At 45.7% G+C, this 24,933-nt stretch overlaps 1 protein-coding gene across 1 annotated transcript in view; it reads right to left on the reverse strand.

Annotated features, from left to right (window-relative positions):
• Window positions 1-24,933, reverse strand: part of LOC118370141 (alpha-1,6-mannosylglycoprotein 6-beta-N-acetylglucosaminyltransferase A-like) — a 110,081-nt gene that overhangs the window by 29,649 nt on the left and 55,499 nt on the right. Inside the window, exons 7-10 of the mRNA XM_052499059.1 lie at window positions 23,920-24,081; window positions 22,205-22,374; window positions 21,457-21,591; window positions 15,549-15,682 (exon numbers count right to left, since the gene is read on the reverse strand). Of these exons, the coding sequence (XP_052355019.1) occupies window positions 15,549-15,682; window positions 21,457-21,591; window positions 22,205-22,374; window positions 23,920-24,081 (601 nt within the window). The remainder of the gene's footprint in view (window positions 1-15,548; window positions 15,683-21,456; window positions 21,592-22,204; window positions 22,375-23,919; window positions 24,082-24,933) is intronic.

Consider the following 24,933-nt stretch of genomic DNA (forward strand, 5'->3'; position numbering starts at 1 on the left):
GTGTTACGTAAGGGATAATCAAACGAGGCGATATACATTTTATGAAGAATAACGAACGACTTAGAAGGTGTGTTCCACTCTGCTAGTGCGTCGTGGAACTAACCTTCCACAAAGTTACATTATTTTCCAGAGAACGCACAGAGCCCCAAGTTAATTATCCCTTTTATGCCACAGCTATAATTTAACACATATGCCAGTAGAAATGTGTTCAATTGCTGGTAGAAATGTGTTCAACATCCACTGAAATAGCTAGGTAGTTTACTATATACGGTGCATTCGGGAAAGTATTCAGACCCCTTGACTTTTTACAGCCTTTTTCTAAAACGGATTAAAATGACTTTTTCCCCCCCATCTCATCAATCTACACACAATACCCCATAATGACAAAGCAAAAAGACGTTGAAACATTTTTTTTTGGTGTAAATCATAAGGTTATTAATTAATTAATGAACTGGCTTATAGTGCTGGCTTATAGCACACCATATTTTTATGATCATGCTATAAATGTACGTTTGTTAACATCTCGGTGTAATAATCCTATCGATTGCCTCCCGGGTGGCGCAGTGGTTAAGGGCGCTGTACTGCAGCGCCAGCTGTGCCACCAGAGACTCTGGGTTCGCGCCCAGGCTCTGTCGCAACTGGCCGCGACCGGGAGGTCCATGGGGCGACGCACAATTGGCCCAGCGTCATTAGGGAGGGCTTGGTCGGTAGGGATATCCTTGACTCATCGCGCACCAGTTGACTCCCGTGGCGGGCCAGGCGCAGTGCGCGCTAACCAAGGTTGCCAGGTGCACCGTGTTTCCTCCGACACATTGGTGCGGCTGGCTTCCGGGTTTGGATGCGCGCTGTGTTAAGAAGCAGTGCGGCTTGGTTGGGTTGTGTATCGGAGGCTGCATGATTTTCAACTTTCGTCTCTCCCGAGCCCGTATGGGAGTTGTAGCGATGAGACAAGATAGTAGTTACTAAACAATTGGATACCACGAAAAAAGGGGTATTTAAAAAAAATATATATATAAAAAATATATATATAATCCTATCGATTAACATATGTAGCCTATAACAATGTTGGAAAAGATTTGTTTCATTTGGTTATGTATTCCGTTAGCACAGTATGTATTCGTTCATATGACCATATGATGTTCTCTACCCTGACACTTGTTTTAACCATGTCTGATGGAAGTGTTTCAAAATCGCAAATCATTTATCTCAATTGCCCAAAAAAGCTAAATGAGATATCTTGACCAAATTGTGCAGAACCTACAAAGCGGGTTTGTTAAAAAAGTGTTTATCACCGGATATCCTCCATCGACAATTTACATATCTTAGACTTTCACCAGAAACGGCTCCTTGGGTTGTATTATCCACAGGCGGTCAAGTGACACCTTAATTTGGGAGGACGGGCTCATAATAATGGCTGGGACAGAATGAATGGAATGGCATCGGACACAGTTTCCATGTGTTTGATGCCGTACTCCGTTCCAGCCATTATTATGAGCCGTCCTCCCCTCAGCAGCCTCCTGTGCTTGGAACATATGGAAATTGGCTCCAATTCATTAATATGATTAAAATAATACATGCCAATCCACCAGCCATAGTTAAAAGAGATGATCATAGATAAATTCAGCTTCATGTCATGTTATACGTAACCACATCAGCCCTACTACCTTAAGACCCCGATGAAGGACTCCACCTCTACTTATGGAACCTCAATCATTTCATATTTTAAACATCTGGGAAGAAATATACTGTATTTCCTTCCTTCGATAAAACCATTGCCAGAAACTTGAACAGAACGCTCAAATCAAAATCAACCTCAGTAGATGGAATAACATACCAGTTGTTTTAACTGGCAGAATGTCTAATTGTCAAAATGAATATATTGGCACGGCTGAATTTCTGGAGTTCAATGCTTCCCGTGGCTCCCCTTCTGGCAGGTGGGAAACATGGCTTCCGGGTGGGGATGGACGATATGGGTTGGTAGATGGTGACTGAGGGGGGAAATGGGTTGGGGTTATCTTGGTAGGCATTTCTGTGATTGTTTTTCAGAGGGACGGTTAGAGGTACAAAAACAGAGACAAAACTCAAATTTAAAAAAAGTTGGTCACAAAAACAAAAAGGCAGGCAGCAGGGAGAGAGAGCAACCAAGTGTTGTTACTGGAGAACATAGCACAATTAAAACTTTGTTTGAAAAGTGACTGCCAATTCTATGAACATAAATAATGCATAGCACCAAAGGGGAGGACCAACTCTGGTAGAAATGTGTTCATTAATGCCCATGATTTTGGAATGAGATGTTCGACGAGCAGATGTCCACATGATTTTGGTAATGTAGTATATCGATCCAGTATTCCTGCACATTGTAAACCTGATACTGGAACTGACCCTGTATATAGTATGTTAACTTCCTTTACCGTGCTCTCCTTATTTCTATATTTTGTGTATTTTTCTTCTACCTTGTTATTTTTAGTATCACATTGTTATTGATTATCGCAAGAAAGGCATTTCACTGGAACTTGAAAGACTGTGGGCTGGAAATTAATCTTTAGCACATTCTTCTGATTATGAGCTGTCACTCCCCACTGGTTGCCTCCACACCTTGCATAAGGGACAGAATTCAAATTGGACAACAAAAACCTGCTTAATGAACAACCCTCACTAACTACCATAGGGATATCGTACACACACACACACGGCCCCACCACACGCACGCTCTCAGGAGGCCAGCTTGTTGTCCATTCATTAGCGTTGTCCGGGAGGGTTGGAGAGGGAACGGAACGCACAAGGCTCAGTTAAGACATCACCAGGGCTTATGTGTATCGAGAGAGAGACGGAGAGAGACAGAGCGAGAGAGAGAGAAAAATAAAGCGCGAGACAGAGACAGAGAGAGCGAGACCCCCTGACTCAGCACTTTGTATCCCTGTGAGGAGTAAATGCAAACATCCAAGCAGGCCCAGCCCAGAGCAGCACTGGCACAAAGGAAAAGTCTGAACCTGTTGTTCTTTATTAGAGAGCAGCACTCACATTTTTTAGCAGGTGTCATCTCTCTCTCTGTATCTCTATCACTACATCTTTCACTCCGTCTTTTATTCTCTCACTTTCCGTCTCCCACTCACTCTCCGTCACACTCTCCGTCTGCACCTCACACAGTCTCCGTCTCGCCCTCACACACTCACTCACTCTCCGCCCTCACTCACTCACTCTCCGCCCTCACTCACTCACTCTCCGCCCTCACTCACTCACTCACTCTCCGCCTCGCCCTCACTCACTCACTCACTCACTCACTCACTCACTCACTCACTCACTCTCCGCCTCCGCCTCGCCCTCACTCTCCGCCTCCGCCTCGCCCTCACTCACTCTCCGCCTCGCCCTCACTCACTCTCCGCCTCGCCCTCACTCACTCTCCGCCTCGCCCTCACTCACTCTCCGTCTCTCAGTCACTCACTCTCCGCCTCGCCCTCACTCACTCTCCGTCTCGCCCTCACACACTCTCCGTCTCGCCCTCACACACTCTCCGTCTCTGTCACTCACTCTCCTTCTCTCCGCCACTCACTCTCCGTCTCTCCGCCACTCACTCTCCGTCTCTCAGTCACTCACTCTCCGTCTCTCAGTCACTCACTCTCCGTCTCTCCCTCTCCGCCTCGCCCTCACTCACTCACTCTCCGCCTCGCCCTCACACACTCTCCGTCTCGCCCTCACACACTCTCCGTCTCGCCCTCACACACTCTCCGTCTCGCCCTCACACACTCTCCGTCTCGCCCTCACACACTCTCCGTCTCGCCCTCACACACTCTCCGTCTCTCCCTCACTCACTCTCCCTCACTCACTCTCCGCCTCCCCCTCACTCACTCTCCGCCTCCCCCTCACTCACTCTCCGCCTCCCCCTCACTCACTCTCCGCCTCGCCCTCACTCACTCTCCGCCTCGCCCTCACTCACTCTCCGCCTCGCCCTCACTCACTCTCCGCCTCGCCCTCACTCACTCTCCGCCTCGCCCTCACTCACTCTCCGCCTCGCCCTCACTCACTCTCCGCCTCGCCCTCACTCACTCTCCGCCTCGCCCTCACTCACTCTCCGTCTCTCAGTCACTCACTCTCCGCCTCTCCGCCTCGCCCTCACTCACTCTCCGTCTCGCCCTCACACACTCTCAGTCTCGCCCTCACACACTCTCCGTCTCTGTCACTCACTCTCCTTCTCTCCGCCACTCACTCTCCGTCTCTCCGCCACTCACTCTCCGTCTCTCAGTCACTCACTCTCCGTCTCTCAGTCACTCACTCTCCGTCTCTCCCTCTCCGCCTCGCCCTCACTCACTCACTCTCCGCCTCGCCCTCACTCACTCACTCTCCGCCTCGCCCTCACACACTCTCCGTCTCGCCCTCACACACTCTCCGTCTCGCCCTCACACACTCTCCGTCTCGCCCTCACACACTCTCCGTCTCGCCCTCACACACTCTCCGTCTCGCTCCGCCTCCCCCTCACACACTCTCCGTCTCGCCCTCACACACTCTCCGCCTCCCCTCTCTCTCCGCCTCCCCCTCACACTCTCTCCCCCTCACTCACTCTCCGCCTCCCCCCTCACTCACTCTCCGCCTCCCCCTCACTCACTCTCCGCCTCCCCTCACTCACTCTCCGCCTCGCCCTCACTCACTCACTCTCCGCCTCGCCCTCACTCACTCTCCGCCTCGCCCTCACTCACTCTCCGCCTCTCAGTCACTCACTCTCCGTCTCTCAGTCACTCACTCTCCGCCTCGCCCTCACTCACTCTCCGCCTCGCCCTCACACACTCTCCGTCTCGCCCTCACACACTCTCCGTCTCTGTCACTCACTCTCCTTCTCTCCGCCACTCACTCTCCGTCTCTCCGCCACTCACTCTCCGTCTCTCCGCCACTCACTCTCCGTCTCTCCGCCACTCACTCTCCGTCTCTCCGTCACTCACTCTCCGTCTCTCAGTCACTCACTCTCCGTCTCTCAGTCACTCACTCTCCGTCTCTCCCTCTCCGCCTCGCCCTCACTCACTCACTCTCAGTCTCGCCCTCACACACTCTCCGTCTCGCCCTCACACACTCTCAGTCTCGCCCTCACACACTCTCAGTCTCGCCCTCACACACTCTCCGTCTCGCCCTCACACACTCTCCGTCTCGCCCTCACACACTCTCCGTCTCGCCCTCACACACTCTCCGTCTCCGCCCTCACACACTCTCCGTCTCTCCCTCCCTCACTCTCCGCCTCCCCCTCACTCCGCCTCTCCGCCTCGCCCTCCCCTCACTCTCCGCCTCGCCCTCCCCTCACTCTCCGCCTCCCCCTCACTCTCCGCCTCCCCCTCACTCTCCGCCTCCCCTCACTCTCCGCCTCGCCCCCTCTCCGCCTCCCCTCACTCTCTCCGCCTCGCCCTCACTCTCCGCCTCGCCCTCACTCTCCGCCTCGCCCTCACTCTCCGCCTCGCCCTCACTCTCCGCCTCGCCCTCACTCTCCGCCTCGCCCTCACTCTCCGCCTCGCCCTCACTCTCCGCCTCGCCCTCACTCACTCACTCACTCACTCTCCGCCTCGCCCTCACTCACTCACTCACTCTCCGCCTCGCCCTCACTCTCCATCTCACTCTCAGGGCGCCTTTCTCTCTCTCTCTCTCAAGCACATTGCCGGGGGGAGAAAACAACACTTAATCTTTTTTGACTGGTCCAGAGAGATTCTTCCTTTTTTTATAAGGATAAACTTCAGAGGGGTAAAGTCCATCAAGTAAAGCCTAGAGTCTCTTGAAAAGTTGTTTGCATCCCAAAATGGCAACCTATTCTCTATATAGTGCACTACGTTTTTTACCAGACCCCGTAGGACAAGCTCATAGGGTATAGGGTAGAATAGGGTGGAATTTTGGATGACTCTCTGGACTTTACTTGATGGACTTGATGCAACCGTTCCAAATCAAAGGAGGGGTAGAGAAGGCAACCGGGTGCCCTCATTCTATAGCATCCCATTTCACTGGTTCCCTATTGTAGCTCCTGGCCAAGGAAGGATGAATACTTCACAGCTGTTATCTGGCCATAATTCATCATAATCAGATGTTTATTTCTGTCCAAAAAATGTATTGGCAAAAAAGAAAATCAGCATCTGCTTGATAAGAAATTTAAGAAAGTGCACTGAGGCCATATGCTTTTCTGTGTGGCTTGTTTAATGTTAAATTGAAAGACATTGAAATTCTAGCGTGAAATGCAATTCTATTCTGCGTAGGTTTTGATCGGCCTTGTAGTGAAATTCTATTAAAAAAAGACAATTGGCTGGAAATACAGAGAGCTTTCAATCTACCAAGACAATTTGAGTTCAATATTTAGTTTCCCTATTCAGAATTTGTGGAACGTTATTAAGATTATATCTTTTTAAAATCATACCTTGAATTTATTGCAAGACTAATGATGAGAATGAGTTTGTACAACTATGTATTATAATCAAATGAGGACCTTTGCTACTTTTCCCCTTTAACTTTAAATCAGCTGCAGGAAAAACACTGAGCTGAAATGACATGAATGAAAACAAGCAGGGGAAATGCAGAAGCAGAGGAGGTTTGAAGGGGCGTGCTGTCTAGAGTAGATTAACCTAATGTAGCAGGCGTAAAAGACACGCCTGAAACTACATCCCCTACATACTGGTTTTGACAAAAAATAACTGTTGGGGGAGGATCTCTTCGGCTCTGTTCAACCAATTCAGTAAATGTGGAGGAGTTAAGATGGAGTGCCTCCTTGTTAATAACATCTATTTCCCCTGAAAACAGAACATCCTGTTGTTGGGGACTCGGCAGAGGATAAGCGGAGATAAACATCGCTGTAACCAACTTCCATTTTACAGGGGGGAGTTTCCCTCTGATGTGTTCATTAGGGCACGCAACATTTGTTTCTTTTTTTAACGTTTTGCAACGGAAAACGAAAATGAAGGTTTCTTATTGGACAAGTCCAAGGAAGATCAGTCCTCGTTTTAGTTCGTTTTCTTCCGTTTGGCACTTGGTAAACACGACCCAGGGCTGGCCTTCCCGAACACAAACAGAGAAGACTAGACGGGGGAGGGCTAGTCCTGGGGACCCTGTCTGAAGACCTCTCAATGCTCCATTGCGCTGTACTCATATTCACAACGCCTCTCAGAGTAGGAGTACTGATCTAGGATCAGGTCCCCTGTGTCCATAAAATAGTATTCAAAATTATCAAAAAGAGAAAACTGATTCTAGATCAGCAGTCCTCTGAAATGCTTGATGCATACGGCCCCATATACCTGTACCTGTGAGCTCTGACAGATGAGACAGACAAATTACAGTTTGGGAATTTCCCCCGAATTGAAGTTAAATCTCTAGAATACTGCAGCATCATCTCAGGAATTGGGTATGGAAAACATAAAACCAATGGGTGGGTGGTGTATGCACGTCAATGTGGGTGGTGTATGCACGTCAATGCATTTCCCACATCAAAGGGCTCTGCTCAGATTCTACGCACCTTAGCACTCATGCACACACACACACACACGCACACACACACACAGTATTATACTGCTCAATTTATACACTATCCCCCCTTCCCCAGTACACATGTAAATATTGGACTATAAATTGTGCCTTCCTGTATTATACTTATGCTAAAATGTTTATTCTATTCTACTGCCATTTACTTTATGTTCGTATTCTTATTTTATTATTTCTTATTGCTGTTACATTGTCGAGAAAGAACCTGCAAGTAAGCATTTTGTTGGACGATGTATACCATCCATATCCCATACATATGACTAATAACATCATTACATTTTACATTTAAGTCATTTAGCAGACGCTCTTATCCAGAGCGACTTACAAATTGATAAATAAAACATACGATAGTTTTGGTTTGTTCTTAGAACTTTAAACCATATGAGGTGCTCACTCCCAGAAATCACATATCCGTCCCAAATGGCACCCTATTGCCTACACAGTGCACTACTTTTTTAAATTTTTATTTTACCCCCTTTTCTCCCCTATTTCGTGGAATCCCAATTGTTAGTAATTACTATCTTGTCTCGTCGCGACAACTCCCGTACGGGCTCGGGAGAGATGATGGTCAAAAGCCATGCGTCATCCGAAACACAACCCAACAAAGCCGCACTGCTTCTTAACACAGCGCGCAGGTGATGGAAGCCAAGAGCCAGAGAAACAGAACAGTCAGGCTGTCATGTACCAACTGGAGCAAGAGCAGGGGAAACATTTGCTCACTGAAGGGGGTGTGTTATAAACAGGCAAAGTGATTAACTGTACAGATGGATGGCCGAAGACGGATGTGGGAGAGCGTTCCAGCAGACCCCTCACACACACACACGTGCATGCACAGACACACACTGTTTCAGACCAGTGAAACAGGACCCTTGATGAAGGGCCTGCTCAGGCCCTTGGTGAAGTCATTCAGTCACACATTCTGCAAACTAGGAGGGCATCGTGTGGAAAGAATCTCTTTCCCGTGTGAACTCAGGGAGTGTGACTTGTTCCAAAACCATCCTCAAATCTCACTATAGACAATGAAGACCCTGTATGTGCCGGCTGGGTTCATTTGCATGATAGAAAAATGATCACATTTGGCAGATATGTACACTGAGCCAAAATGTAAAACGCAGCAGGCAACAATTTCAACGATTTTACGAAGTTAAAGTTCAAATAAGGAAATCAGTCAATTGAAATAAATTCAATAGGCCCTAATCTATGGAGTTCACTTGACTGGGAATACAGATATGCATCTCTTGGTCACAGATACCTTCAAAAACAAAGGTAGGGGCGTGGATCAGAAAACCAGTCAGTAACTGGTGTGACCATCTGCCTCATGCAGTGCAACACATATCCTTCGCATAGAGTTGATCAGGCTGTTGATTGTGGCCTGTGGAATGTTATCCCACTCCTCTTCAATGGCTGTGCGAAGTTGCTGGATATTATCGGGAACTGGAACACGTTGTCGTACACGTCGATCCTGAGCACCCCAAACATGCTCAATGGGCGACATATGTCTGGTGAGTTTGCAAGCCATGGAAGAACTGGGACATTTTCAGTATTCAGGAATTGTGTACAGATCTTTGCAACATGGGGCCGTGCATTATCATGCCGAAACATGAGGTGATGGCGGCGGATGAATGGCATGACAATGGGTCTCGTCACGGTATCTCTGTGCACTCAAATTGCCATCAATAAAATGCTATTGTGTTTGCTATCCATAGCTTATGCCTGCCCATAATATAACCCCACCTCCACCATGGAGCACTCTGTTCACAAAGTGACATCAGCAAACTCCTAGCCCACACAACGCCATATTTCACTGTCTGCCATCTTGCTGGTTCAGTTGAATTCATCCGCGAACAGAACTCTTCTCCAGTGTGCCAGAGGCCATCGAAGGTGGGCATTTGCCCACTGAAGTTGGTTATGACTCCAAACTGCAGTCAGGTCAAGACCTTGGTAAGGACGACGAGCCCGCAGATAAGTTCCCTGAGACGGTTTCTGACAGTTTGTGCAGAAATTCTTCGGTTGTGCAAACCCACAGTTTCATCAGCTGTCCGGGTGGCTGGTCTCAGACGATCCCGCAGGTGAAGAAGCTGGATGTGGAGGTCCTGGGCTGGTAAGGTTACATGTGTACTGCGGTTGTGAGGCCGGTTAGACGTACTGCCAAATTCTCTATCCAAATGATGGAAAAGAACATTAAATGCTCTGGCAACAGCTCTGATGTACATTCCTGCAGTCAGCATGCCAATTGCACACTTCCTCAAAACTTCAGACATCTGTGGAATTGTGTTGTTTTTTATTGTCCCCAGCACAAGGTGCACCTGTGTAATGACCATGCTGTTTAATTCTTGATATGACACACCTGTCAGGTGGATGGATTATTTTGGCAAAGGAAAAATGCTCACTAAAAGGGATATAAACAAATGTGTGCACAACATTTGAGAGAAATAAGCTTTTTGTGCATATGAAACACATCTGGGATATTTATTTCAGCTTATGAAACATGGGACCAACACTTTACATGTTGCGTTTCTATTTTTGTTCAGTGTATCATTACTCTATACAGGGGATTACATATCCTCTGTTGAGTTAATATGCATTATGCAACATAATGAAACATTGTTACAGTTGAAGTCGGAAGTTTACATTCACTTAGGTTGGAGTCATTAAAACTCGTTTTTCAATCACTCTACAAATTTCTTATTAACTTCTTTGGGCTTGGGGCAGTATTGAGTAGCTTGGATGAATAAGGTGCCCAGAGTAAACTGTCTGCTAATCAGGCACAGTTGCTAATATATGCATATTATTAGTAGATTTTGATAGAAAACACACTGAAGTTTCTAAAACTGTTTGAATGATGTCTGTGAGTATAACATAACTCATATGGCAGGCAAAAACCTGAGAAAAAAATGCAACCAGGAAGTGGGAAATCAGAGGTTTGTAGTTTTTCAACTCTTGGACGATCGAATACACCGTGTCTATGGGGTCAAATTGCACTTCCTAAGGCTTCCACTAGATGTCAACAGTCTTTATAACCTTGTTTGATGCTTTTACTGTGAAGTGGGGGCGAATGAGAGGGGAATGAGTCTGCCAGAGTCTGCCAGGTCTGCCAGAGAGCCACGAACTGGTGACACGTGTTCACGTGAGAGTTAGCTTGAGTTCCATAGCATTTCTGAAGACAAAGGAATTCTCAGATTGGAACATTATTGAAGATTTATGTTAAAAACATCGTAAAGATTGATTCTATACATCGTTTGATATGTCTCTACGGACTGTAACTTAACTTTTTGACTTTTCGTCTGCTCCTAGTGATCGTGCATCATGAATTTGGATTACTGGGCTGGACGAGCGAACAAAAAGGAGGTATTTGGACATAAATGATGGACATTATCGAACAAAACAAACATTTATTGTGGAACTGGGATTCCTGGGAGCGCATTCTGATGAAGATCATCAAAGGTAAGTGAATATTTATAATGCTATTTCTGACATCTGTTGACCACACAACATGGCGGATATCTGTTTGGGTTGTTTTGGCCTCTGAGCGCCGTACTCAGATTATAGAGTACGACCCTGCCTCACACAGGAAGCGGCGCAGGTCCTAATCCAGGCACTTGTCATCTCCCGTCTGGATTACTGCAACTCGCTGTTGGCTGGGCTCCCTGCCTGTGCCATTAAACCCCTACAACTCATCCAGAACGCCGCAGCCCGTCTGGTGTTCAACCTTCCCAAGTTCTCTCATGTCACCCCGCTCCTCCTCTCTCTCCACTGGCTTCCAGTTGAAGCTCGCATCCGTTACAAGACCATGGTGCTTGCCTACGGAGCTGTGAGGGGAACGGCACCTCAGTACCTCCAGGCTCTGATCAGGCCCTACACCCAAACAAGGGCACTGCGTTCATCCACCTCTGGCCTGCTTGCCTCCCTACCACTGAGGAAGTACAGTTCCCGCTCAGCCCAGTCAAAACTGTTCGCTGCTCTGGCTCCCCAATGGTGGAACACACTCCCTCACGACGCCAGGACAGCGGAGTCAATCACCACCTTCCGGAGACACCTGAAACCCCACCTCTTTAAGGAATACCTAGGATAGGATAAAGTAATCCTTCTCACCCCCCTTAAAAGATTTAGATGCACTATTGTAAAGTGGCTGTTCCACTGGATGTCATAAGGTGAATGCACCAATTTGTAAGTCGCTCTGGATAAGAGCGTCTGCTAAATGACTTAAATGTAAATGTATAGCATGGTGTGCTTTTTCCGTAAAGGAGAAGTGTATCTATAATTCAGTGCATAATAGTTGTATCTTTTATCAATGTTTATTAAGAGTATTTCTGTAAATTGATGTGGCTCTCTGCAAAATCACTGGATGTTTTGGAACTACTGAACGTAATGCGCCAATGTAAACTGAGATTTTTTAAATATAAATATGAACTTTATCGAACAAAACATACATGTATAGTGTAACATGAAGTCCTATGAGTGTCATCTGATCAAAAGCTGGAAAAAAGGCTGGAAAAAAGGCTGTGTTTTTCTGTGACTTGGCTCTGACCTAACATAATCGTTTGGTTTGCTTTCGCTGTAAAGTCTTTTTGAAAATCGGACACTGTGGTGGGATTAACAAGAAATGTATCTTTAAAATGGTGTAAAATACTTAATAATTCAACTTGTATGTTTGAGGAATTTTAATTATATGGGATTTCGGTTGTTTTGAATTTGGCGCCCTGCACTTTCAATGGCAGTTGTCATATCGATCCCGTTAGCGGTATCTCAGCCCAAAGAGGTTTTTTTAACAAAAAATTGTTTTGGCAAGTCGGTTAGGACATCTACATTGTGCATGACACAAGTCATTTTTCCAACAATTGTCTACAGACAGATTATTTCACTTATAATTCACTGTATCACAATTCCAGTGGGTCAGAAGTTTTACATAAAAAAGACTTTCCCTTTTGAACAGCTTGGAATATTCCAGAAAATTATGTCATGGCTTTAGAAGCTTCTGATGGGCTAATTGACATCATTTGGGTCAATTGGGGGAGTACTTGTGGATGTATTTCAAGGCCTACCATCAAACTCAGTGCCTCTTTGATTGAAATCATTGAAAAATCAAAAGAAATCAGCCTAGACCTCAGAAAAAAATAGTTCATCTTTGGGAGCAATTTCCAAACGCCTGAAGGTACCATGTTCATCTGTACAAACAATAGTACGCAAGTATAAACACCATGGACCCACACTCAGGAAGGAGACGCGTTCTGTCTCCTCGAGATGAACGTACTTTGGTGCGAAAAGTGCAAATCAATCCCAGAACAACGGCAAAGGACCTTGTGAAGATTGCTGGAAGAAACCAGTACAAAAGTATCTATATCCACAGTAAAAACGAGTCCTATATCGACATAACCTGAAAGTCCGCTCAGCAAGGAAGAAGCCACTGCTCCAAAACCAACATAAAAAAAGCCAGACTACGGTTTGCAACTGCACATGGGGACAAAGATGGTACTTTTTGGAGAAATGTCCTCTGGTCTGATGAAACAAAATTAGAACGGTTTGGCCATAATGACCATCATTATGTATGGAGGAAAAGGGGAAGCTTGCAAGCCGAAGACTACCATCCCAGCCGTGAAGCACGGGGTGGTTTCATCATGTTGTGAGGATGCTTTGCTGCAGGAGGGACTTGTGCACTAAAACAAAAGAGATGGCTTCATGAGGGAGGAAAATGTATGTGGTTATATTGAAGCCAAATCTCAAGCCATCAGCCAGGGAGTGAAAGCTTGGTCGCAAATGGGTCTTCCAAATGGACGATGACCGCAAGCATACTTCCAAAGTTGTGGGAAAAAATGGCTTAAGGACAACAAAGTCAAGGTATTGGAGTGGCCATCACAAACACCTGACCTCAATCCTATAGAACATTTGTGGGAAGAACTGAAAAAGCATGTGAGAGCAAAGAGGCCAACAAAACTGACTCAGTTACATCAGCTCTGTCAGGAGGAATGGGCCAAAATTCACCAAACTTATTGTGGGAAGCTTGTGGAAGGCTTCCAGAAATGTTTGACCCAAGTTAAACAATTTAAATGAACTACTGACCCACTGGGAATACAATGAAAGAAATAAAAGCTGAAATAAATCATTCTCTCTACTATTATTCTGACATTTCACATTTGTAAAATAAAGTGGTGATCCTCACTGACCTAAGATAGGGAATTTTTAATAAGATTAAATGTCAGGAATTGTGAAAAACTGTATTTGGCTGTGTATATAAACTGACTTCAACTGTATCTGAGACAGAGACTAAAGGACTTTCCTTTTGTTTTACTGCATACAACAACGCCAGAGGATGAAGGACACGCAATATAGTATGCTACAGGAACTGTTTTGGGACAAGAGTCTGTACCTCGCGGGAAGCAGAGAAACAATTCTAGATGTGAACATGTTGTTATGGTTTTGGATTTGAGAACAGTAGAGAGAAGAACGACATTGGAAATGTTCCCTCTATGGCTTCAGTTCTAGCCTGGTTCCTAAAAGATATGTTGGTGCTGTCTTGCCAACGGCCATACGAGATAAGACAGCACAAACAGATCCTGGCGATCAGAGCCCTTTCCCTCTTCTGTCTCATTGGCCAGAACCCTTTGCCTCTCCTGTCTCATTGGCCAGAGGCCTTTCCCTCTCCTGTCTCATTGGCCAGAGGCCTTTCCCTCTCCTGTCTCATTGGCCAGAGGCCTTTCCCTCTCCTGTCTCATTGGCCAGAGGCCTTTCCCTCTCCTGTCTCATTGGCCAGAGGCCTTTCCCTCTCCTGTCTCATTGGCCAGAGCCTTTCCCTCTCCTGTCTCATTGGCCAGAGCCCTTTCCCTCTCCTGTCTCATTGGCCAGAGCCCTTTCCCTCTCCTGTCTCATTGGCCAGAGCCCTTTCGCTCTCCTGTCTCATTGGCCAGAGCCCTTTCGCTCTCCTGTCTCATTGGCCAGAGCCCTTTCTCCTGTCTTTCCCTTGTCTACACCCTTTATCCAGTGATTTATGCAAGACTACTTAATGGTAATGAATGGAACCCAAGACTAGGATTGACTTCCCTGTGGCGCCTTCTTTGTCTTAAATGTCCTCTGTTACGTTTTAGTGTTAGGATGGAAGGAAATCCAACACTCAGAGTTAACATATTGAAACTATATGTTTTGTTTATTCAAGCCCCATTGTTGTTGTTACACAACTGGAAGTGTGAGATTCAGTGACTTCCCTTAAGCCTGGAAACAGAGCTGTAATGAAAGGATATAAAACAACCCGCTGAGGATAAGGTGAATGTTTCTCCACAGGCAAGGGGACACAAATCCAACATGCCAGATGCACCGGAACAAATCTGTTTCATTTCGACCCCTGGTGTAACCCATGTAAGTTTGATTAGTTACAGATATCATCTAACCCTCGCAGCTAGTAAACTGGATGACATGAGAAGACCTGCGTCGTATGAGAATGGCATACTCTATCCGCAACACAAAGGGTCTATTGAGCCTGGTCTGCTATTCCAGCCCGACGTGGGCCAAACCACTGAAACTGAGACCGGAGAGGGGTATTCATCCATTCTGGGTAAGATTTTGCTTTCCATCAGCCATGGGGAAAGGTTAAAACACCCTGGGGTGGTAGACTCTCCCTCCCCACCCCTGGGTTGTGTTCATTAGGGCATGTAAGAGAAAACTTTTCAACATGTTTTGCAAAGGAAAACAAAAATGAGTGTGTCTTATTGGGCTCCCAAGTGGCGCAGCGGTCTGACGCACTGCATCTCAGTGCTTGAGGCGTCACTACACTACGTCAATGTAAATAAGAATTTGTTCTTAACGGACTTGCCCCGTTAAATAAAGGTTTAATGTAAAACTATTTTTTTATTGGATGAGTACAGGTTGCCCCTCTCTGTTTTAGACCATTTTCTTCCATTTGGTGCCTTATGAACATGACCCTGTCATTAGGTGGGAGTAGGGTGAAGATGTCCCTAGATGCTGATCTTGGGTCAGTTTGGCATTTTCCCCGCTCATGGTTAAGGTTAGGATTGGGGAGGAGAAGCTGATCCTAGATCTGCACCCCAGAGCCATTAGATGGTACTTACGGAACATGGTGTTGAACTGCTGGGGGTTGAGGTTCCACTTGCCCCAGGGGGTCTTGTGGCCCTTGGACTGAGCATAGTGGGCGTGGTTGAACTCGGGCTCTGTGCCGAAGGAATCCAAAACCCGCAGCATACACCTGTAACACACACCAAACATGACAAAGGTATCATACACCCGTCACACACCACATTATAGTGCTAGCATACATCTGTAGTACACACCGCATTACAGCATTAATACACACTTCCAGCTGTATGCCTCAACCGCTAATAAATGGTTCATTAATTACATGATGCATATCTTTTCCACACCTTCAGCATGGTCACAGATAGTGTACAAAGTGCAGAAAGAGCTTCCTACAGATGAAACTTGAACAGTAAAGGTTACACTTCATGACTAATTAGAGGAACAGAGAAAAGGATGTCATGTGCAATGGAATGACACATTCATGACCTTTTCTCTCTCGCTTTCTCTCGGTCGCGCCCCCTCTCTAATCAAGCCTTTTAGCTTTCTCTCTCCAACTATCTCTCTTTCAGTCACCTTCTCTCAGCTCCCATCTTTCAGTTTCCCTGACAGGTGCTTTTTCAGATGATTTATTTTTATTTTATATAACTAGGCAAGTCAGATAAGAACAAATTCTTATTTACAATGACGGCCAAGGAGCAGTGGGTTAACTGCCTTGTTCAGGGGCAGAACGACAGATTTTTAACTTGTCAACTCGGGGAATCGATCTACTGTAGCGACCTTTCGGTTACTGGCCCAACGCTCTAACCACTAGGCTTACCTGCTTCCCATTATAAGTCCGCCGCCCCCATTATAAGCCCCCCCCCCATTTTTAAAATGTTATTTAAACCCTAAAAATAAACACCTGGCTATGCTTCACCACTATTCCTTTCCATCTTTAATCCTTCTGGACAGAGTCCAACATACTCCTCTGATTGACCCCTGGTGGGGTGGAGGTGTAATAATGAGCATTAATAAAAATTGATGAGGAGCCAGGAGTACCAGAGGGGCCGGCTAAGCTCAGTCTGGCAGCCCAGGCAAGGCCACTCCTGACCAGGCAGATGTTTCGCAGATGGTGGGTGGGTGGGTGTGTGCATGCGTGAGAAAGAGAGAGAAAGACAGTGTGAGTGTGTGTGTGTGTGTGTGTGTCTCGTCTCAAGATGCTCAGGAAATAGGGGAAATGAATTCACAATGAGGAAACTTAAGACCAGTGTGACTAAAGCCGCAGCATGCAAATCTCTTATTTTTGAGACACTTGTGTATTGTCAGACACAGTACAACATTCTTAGGAGATTATGAGAGAGAGATGCAGGTGAAATAGTCTTTCAAATGAGATTGTTGTAGACTGGAGACAAAGGTTGTAATTCAAACATTGTTCAGATCAATGTCAAGGAGTACAAAACGGTCACCTTTAAGATATCAGTCATGTGTCTATAATGATTCCCATGTAGTATTGAGAATTAGACAAACTGAAATTATAGCGTATTATAGCCAGCAAATAATGATTACAGTCGATAGGATTACTGAAGCAAGCATTGGTTTTCTGTAGTGAGAGTGTTTGAGAGAGATAGACCAATACATAGATCGATACAGAAAGAGGAAGAGAAAGAACGAGTGAATGTGTGTGTGTGCCTGCTTGTGTGTGTGCCTGCTTGTGTGTGTGCCTGCTTGTGTGTGTGTGCCTGCTTGTGTGTGTGCCTGCTTGTGTGTGTGCCTGTGTGTGTGCCTGCTTGTGTGTGTGTGCCTGCTTGTGTGTGTGTGCCTGCTGTGTGTGTGTGTGTGTGCCTGTGTGTGTGTCTGCTTGTGTGTGTGTGTGTGTGTGCGTGTGTGTGTGTGTGCCTGCTTGTGTGTGTGTGCCTGCCTGTGTGTGTGTGCCTGTTTGTGTGTGTGTGCCTGCTTGTGTGTGTGTGTCTGCGTGTGTGTGTGTGTGTCTGTGTGTGTGTGTGTGTGTCTGCGTGTGTGTGTGTGTGTGTCTGCGTGTGTGTGTGTGTGTCTGCTTGTGTGTGTGTGTGTGTGTGTGTGCCTGCTTGTGTTGTGTGAACGCAATCCTCAGTCTCAAATTCTCTTCCCTCTTGAGACTTAGATTGCTCCCTAATGGCACCCTATTCCCTATATAGTGCAGTGCACTACTTTTGACAAGAGTCCCATAGGGTTTTGGTCAAAATAGTGCACTACAGTGAGCTCCAGAAGTATTGGGATAGTGATACATGTTTTGTTGTTTTGGCTCTGTACTCCAGCACTTTGGATTTGAAATGATACAATGACTATGAGGATTTATTGTAAATAAGAATATAATACAAGTTTTAACACTTCTACATTCATGTGGATGCTACCATTATTATTTGGTGCCCAATAGAAATGAATGGCAAATAATGTATTGTGAACATTTTGGAGTCACTTTTATTGTAAATATAAATAGAATATGTTTCTGAACACTTCTACATGTGGATGCTACCATGATTATGGATAGTCCAGAATGAATCTTGAATAATGATGAGTGAAAAAGTTAGATGCAAAATATCATACCCCCAAAATGCTAACCTCCCCTGTTATTGTAATGGTGAGGGTTAGCATGTCTTGGGAGTATGATATAAAGTGCTAACCCCTCCTGTTATTGAAACGGTGAGGGTTAGCATGTCTTGGAGGTATGATATAAAATGATAACCCCTCCTGTTATTGTAATGGTGAGGGTTAGCATGTCTTGGGAGTATGATATAAAGTGCTAACCCCTCCTGTTATTGAAACGGTGAGGGTTAGCATGTCTTGGAGGTATGATATAAAATGATAACCCCTCCTGTTATTGTAATGGTGAGGGTTAGCATGTCTTGGGAGTATGATATAAAATGCTAACCCCTCCTGTTATTGAAACGGTGAGGGTTAGCATGTCTTGGAGGTATGATATAAAATGCTAACCTCCCCTGTTATTGTAATGGTGAGGGTTAGCATGTCTTGGGGGTATGATATAAAATGCTATCCTCCCCTGTTATTGTAATGGTGAGAGTTTAGCATGTCTTGGGGGTATGATATAAATACTAACCTCCCCTGTTATTGTAATGGTGAGAGATTAGCATGTCCCCTGTCATTGTAACGGTGCGATGTTAGCCTTTCTTGGGGGTATGATATAAAATGCTAACCTCCCCTCTTATTGTAATGGTGAGAGGATAGCATGCCTTGGGGGTATGATATTTGTGCGTCTAACTTTCTCACTCATCATTATTCAGGACTATCCGTAATCATGGTGGCATTCACATGAATGAGGAATTGTTCTATATTAGAAGCTGTTCTGGAGAGGCTGGAAAATGAAAGACACTTCAAGATGCAGTCCAGGATCTTAAGCACGACAAATTTGTAACATATTGTACGAATTGGATGTAACATGTTATAGGAATTGCAAACAATAACATATTATACGTAATGAATCACAATTGGATGACGTAGTACACAAAAAAATAATGACGTAGTACACAAAAAAATAATGACGTAGTACACAAAAAAATAATGACGTAGTACACAAAAAAATAGGGACCCGTTTTGGCTCGTGAGCACCATTTTCAAAACTACTGGCTGAAATTATACAAAGGTTCTGGAGCGTCGCTTTAAGTAGAGAGGGAGAGAGCTGGATAGACAAGGAGGAGGAAGGAGAGTACATATGTAAGAACGTAAACAAGACAGGATTAGATAACTATGAGACCAAACTGTTCCATGACGTGATTCGTCAGGCTTAAAAATCAAAATGCACTTCCAACAGAACTTTTGCCTGAAGTTACAGTAAAACCGAGGCATCCTATAACCTTCCTGGAAGTGCACATCACAAAATCAACACTGAATCAAGTGGCCAAATGTAAATGTCTTCACCGATATGTATAACGAGGAATTAATCAATACACTCATGAAAATGCCAGCTGGAACCTGCATTACGACCACACCGTCTGTAAAAAGGTTGAGTATATGTCCCAAATGGCTCCCTATTCCCTAAATAGCGCACTACTTTTGACCAGGGGCCTTGGTCAAAACAAACGCATATTAAAGGGAATAGGGAGCCATTTGGGATGCACCCCAGTCAATTTCCTCAGAGCAAGATGAAACAGAATGCAAACCCGAAACAAACAAAAAGTGTTGACACGAGAAAGGAAATCTTGGGGCTATTAGCGAACCTGACTTCTTGTTCTCACAAGGCAGTTCTCGTAACAACCTCCAACCACACCGTTGGGATACTCCAGAGGAACAATTAGTCCCACTTAAGACCAGTGGGACAAAAGCCACAGCATGCAAATCTCTTCTTTTTCAGACACGTGTGTATTGTCAGACACAGTTCAACATTCTTAGGAGTTTATCAGAGCGAAAGAGAGCGAGAGACACAGAGAGAGAGAGAGATGCAGGTGAAAGTCTTTCAAATGGGATTGTTGTCGACTGGAGACAAAGGTTGTACTTCAAACATTGTTCAGATCAGTGGCAAGGAGTACGAGGTGCCGGTTCAGACAGTCTTATCAGTGGAGCGGACAAACGCACGCGCACATTAGAGAGTGGGCACAAAACAGACACAGTAACAGACACAACCATGACCACCGCTCCCCATTAAGAGTTAAGACCTTGACCTGATGATCCCATGGAAACGGCCTACCAACATTGGAACATCAAACGATTGTGCTCAGACGTAATGCAATTTTAGCCCAGTGAAAGAACAGTTTGATGGCAGCCACTGTAACAGAGCTGGTTCACATGATAGTGAGCTTGTTCGATGAGAAGCCTTGCATGAGACCTGAAGACTTTTGTTAGCTTGAAAAGAAAATTAGGGGCTTACAGAAGAAAAACCCATCCACCCATCCAGGCAGGGGGAGCAGGCCCACCTCGGAGAGCATGGCGCTTGCAACACCAGGGTTGTGGGTTCGATTCCCACGGGGGGCTAGTACGAGGAAAAAGTATGAAAATGTATGCACCCACTACTGTAAGTTGCTCTGGATAAGAGCATCTTGCGAAATGACTCAAATGTCAACCCAGCCTGGGCCTTAGTCTCAGCCTACTCATTCAGATGCTAATGAGTGTGTAAATCATATCTGGTCCCACCCTCTGTGCCTTTGCCTCCTGAATAGCTACCCCACCAGGTATCAAATAATCTGCAGGAAATAGGCCTCTTTTCATCCCGCCAACCTCTCGCCGCTTCTCTCCAATCAGTAAATGAGCAGTGGGCGAACACTCTGACAGCATGCCCCAGCAATGCTTGGTATCCTACAGGGAGGGATACAGCCTCGGGAGACTCAGAGGGACACAGACAGAGAGCCTGACACTGTTCCCACTTCCCAATTAGTCAGAGCAGCAAGGAGGATGCGGATTCCAAAGAGATCAAATCAAATCAAATCAAATATACCCCCTGACACAGGCGTAAACGAGGATACCAGGAAACTCATTGGATGAAAAACTAGGACGCTCATATTTTTAACTAAGGCATTGTATGACGAGTCAGATAGATTTCAGAACCATGTGTATGTGAGATGAGTTGTGTTAGTTGATAGGTGTTCTTCTAGGAAGGAGATGTGTAAGTAACTTCTCTCTCGCTCTCCATCTAACTAAATGAACAACATCACACACACACTCCCGAGTGGTGCAGTGGTCTAAGGCACTGCATCTCAGTGCTAGAGGCATCACTACAGACCCTGGTTCGATTCCAGGCTGTATCACAACCGGACGTGATTGGTGGTCCCATAGGGCTGCGAACAATTGGCCCAGCATCATCCAGGGGTTTGGCCAGGGTAGACAGTCATTGTAAATAAAAATGTGTTCTTAACTGACTTGCCTAGTTAAATAAAAATTGTAAAAACATCACACGTCCCAGCCCATAGATGAGGTGGATGTGTAGACAGACAGAGACAGACAGACAGAGAGACAGAGATATATATATGGAGTACTTACTGGTAGTGGACCCAGGAGGGCCCCAGTGTCTTCTTGAACTGGGTCAGGCCCACAATGTCAATGTAGATGAGCTCCACCACCTTGTCCCCCTGGGTGGGGCAGCTGGACTTGTTCCCCATCACTCTCCTCATGATCCTGCACGAGGGAGTGGGCTTAGTTAGGACACACCGGGTGTATCTGAAATGGCACCATGTTCCCCTATATAGTTCACTACTTTTGACCAATGCTCTGGGGTTGAGAACAGTTTTAAATTCACTGTAACATGGACAATAACGTGGTATTGTACACATGTGGGTGTTTTTTCAGGAGCAGGTGTGTTGCAACCATCTCACATTACACTAGCTTTAGCTGTACTTAGCTTCTGCTGCTCATTCCATAGGTGACCTTGGGGAGGTAATACCAGGGGCTGTATGTATCAAGCATCTCAAGAGTAGGAGTGCTGCTGATTTAGGATCAGTTTAGCCTTTTAGAGCACAATGAATAAGACTACATGGACAGGCGAGACCTGGGCCTGTATCCATAAAGTGTCTCAGAGTAGGAGTGCTGCTGATCTAGGATCAAGTCCCAACCTTATTCATTATGATCCTAGAACTGTTCAAGAAGAAACGCCCTTCATAATTTCTACGTTGGAAAACGTTTTTAGCCGTTTCGCTACGGTATTCTGCACTGAACACCACCCAGATATGTCTGAGGGGTGCACACACACACACACTCACTCACTCACTCACTCACTCACTCACTCACTCACTCTTTGAGCTCGGCCAGGGAGGCGGAGATGCGTACGTCGTGGCCCAGCAGGTAGAGGGTGGTGATGAGGTCGCTCCATTGCACCAGCTCCCCCAGGGGCCCCCCACTGAAGGCGTTCTCTGCGATCTTGAAGCCCGACTCCTTGGTCAACAGGCCCAGGTGCACCAGGATCTGACGGAGAGAGAGGGGCACGGATGGTGTCAGTTCAGTTTAAATCTATTGTTTCTCATTGTGGCTCAGTTGGTTAAAGCATGGCGCTAGCAATGCCAGGGTTGCGAGTTTGATTCCCAATGGGGCTATCAATACAGAGAAGTAAGGAAATGGGTTATATCATCAACATTTAAGAAATTCATACAGTATTACCAACCCAATAAATCACGGTGTAATATAGTGTGCAACTTTTTTTATTCAAGTATGTTCGGGCACATCGCCAACCATCTGGATGTGCGTCTTTAGTTCGTGAAGTAATCCAAACGCAATTCAATGGGTTGGAAAACTGTAATAAGGCATTTTCCCTATTCAAACGGCAGGCTCGTTTCAATTCCCCGAGTACAGCATGGCAGAACGCAAGACGCGCTCCACAGAAGACGTATCACTATTAACATCAGAGCGCACAAGTCTCCTTCTACTCACCAGGGAACACACTGAGCCACGGGACAGAATCCAACTTTACAATGTTCTGTGCTTTCTATGGACGTTCTCAACACACTTTCAGCTGCCGTGTTAGCCAGCGTCTCAAACAGCACCCTATTCCCTATATAGTCCACTGCTTTTGACCAGGTCCCAGAGTGGTAAACTATGTAGAGGATAGGGTGCAATTTGGGACGGAGACACAATCACCAAGGTGCATTGTTCAGGGATTAATGGGTAGAGAGAGGATTATGACTGTAATAATATAAAAATCAACCTTTCAGCACACTGTGACTGTGTTTCAAATGGCATCCTAATTCCCTATATAGTGCACTACTGTCGGCCAGGGAATATAAGGCTACGGTGAAAAGTATTGCAATTTACAGGGAATAGGGTGCCGTTTGGGACCAAGCCTATCTTGACTCTTTAGGGTCATGGAAATGGGGCAGGCTCCTTGTTCCTGGCCTGATCCCATATATGTTTGTGTGGTCTTGCCAAGTTGGCAAGACAGCACAAAGAAATCTGGGATCAGGCGACTTTGTTCCTGCTCGGAGCCTTTGGCATGAGAGGTTGGGCTGGGTCCCGATTCTCCTCACTTCTCCTAAAGTGTACTCTTGCTCACTCAAGCCAACGCTTACACCAATCATGCGTTTTAAAAATCCATTACAAGGAGTATGTAAGCGTACACTTCTTGGGAAAAAAGTGAAGAATTGGAGTTTCAGATGCAAAGAGACGTTGTTCCACTCTAACTAGAGGAAGTAGGTCTCTCACCATATGTCATATCCACACTGTTAAAAGCCGTAGAGTCAGAAACAGGAAGTCCTGAAGATCACTATAGGGAACTGAAACCTCCATTACTAATCGTTGGGGCCAGATAGCAGAACACAATAGACTTTCCTTGTTTCAATATTCTCAGTTCAGAAAGGCATGGGCTGACTCTATTCTCCAATAATCTCTATATTCTCTAATATTCTCTATTCTTCAAGTAGCTAATATATTTTTGGCTGTGTGTTTGTGTGAGTGCGTGCAAGTGTTTTAAGTGCAAGCTTGCATGAGTACGTGTTTGAGAGCGTGTCCGTGTCCTACCTTCTTCCTCTTGCGCTTGGCCAGGTTTTGCTTGGCAGCCAGGGCGCGGATGGCATTGATCCAGGGGTCTTCCATGCGCTTGATCCGGAGCATCATCCAGCGGAACTCCTCTCGCCGAGACGTGACCCGGTATAGCTCCTCGAAGCTCGTCCGGATCTCCGTCTAGGAAGACACGACACAAGTTAGACACTCCTACTCTTTAGGCGTTATGGTTTAACCAATTAACCTCTTTCCAGGTTTAAGAACGTTAGCCTCTGAAAGGGGGTAGGTAGACAAGTTTTGGATCGGCAGAAGCTCCAGGTGGGCGGAGTGTGCACATTTTAGACTAAAGTGAATTCTCCACCCACCTGGGGCACAGGACGATGACAAACGAGCACACACAATTGTGTTTGTCGTGATCAGTTTGAGCAAGGAGGCAGAGAATCGCTGATCTTCATTACATGATGAGTAGTTACAGTGGGGCAAAAAAAGTATTTAGTCAGCCACCAATTGTGCAAGTTCTCCAACTTAAAAAGATGAGAGGCCTGTAATTTTCATCCTAGGTACACTTCAACTATGACAGAAAATGAGGGGAAAAAATCCAGAAAATCACATTGCAGGATTTTGAATGAATTTATTTGGAAATTATGGTGGAAAATTAGTATTTGGTCACCTACAAACAAGCAAGATTTCTGGCTCTCACAGACCTGTAACTTCCTCTTTAAGAGGCTCCTCTGTCCTCCACTCGTTACCTGTATTAATGGCACCTGTTTGAACTTGTTATCAGTATAAAAGACACCGGTCCACAACCTCAAACAGTCACACTCCAAACTCCACTATGGAGTTCCACTCTTTGGCCAAGACCAAAGAGCTGTCAAAGGACACCAGAAACAAAATTGTAGACCTGCACCAGGCTGGGAAGACTGAATCTGCAATAGGTAAGCAGCTTGGTTTGAAGAAATCAACTGTGGGAGCAATTATTAGGAAATGGAAGACATACAAGACCACTTATAATCTCCCTCGATCTGGGGCTCC

Source organism: Oncorhynchus keta, chromosome 37 (genome assembly GCF_023373465.1).
Source record: "Oncorhynchus keta strain PuntledgeMale-10-30-2019 chromosome 37, Oket_V2, whole genome shotgun sequence".
Taxonomy (NCBI): domain Eukaryota; kingdom Metazoa; phylum Chordata; class Actinopteri; order Salmoniformes; family Salmonidae; genus Oncorhynchus; species Oncorhynchus keta.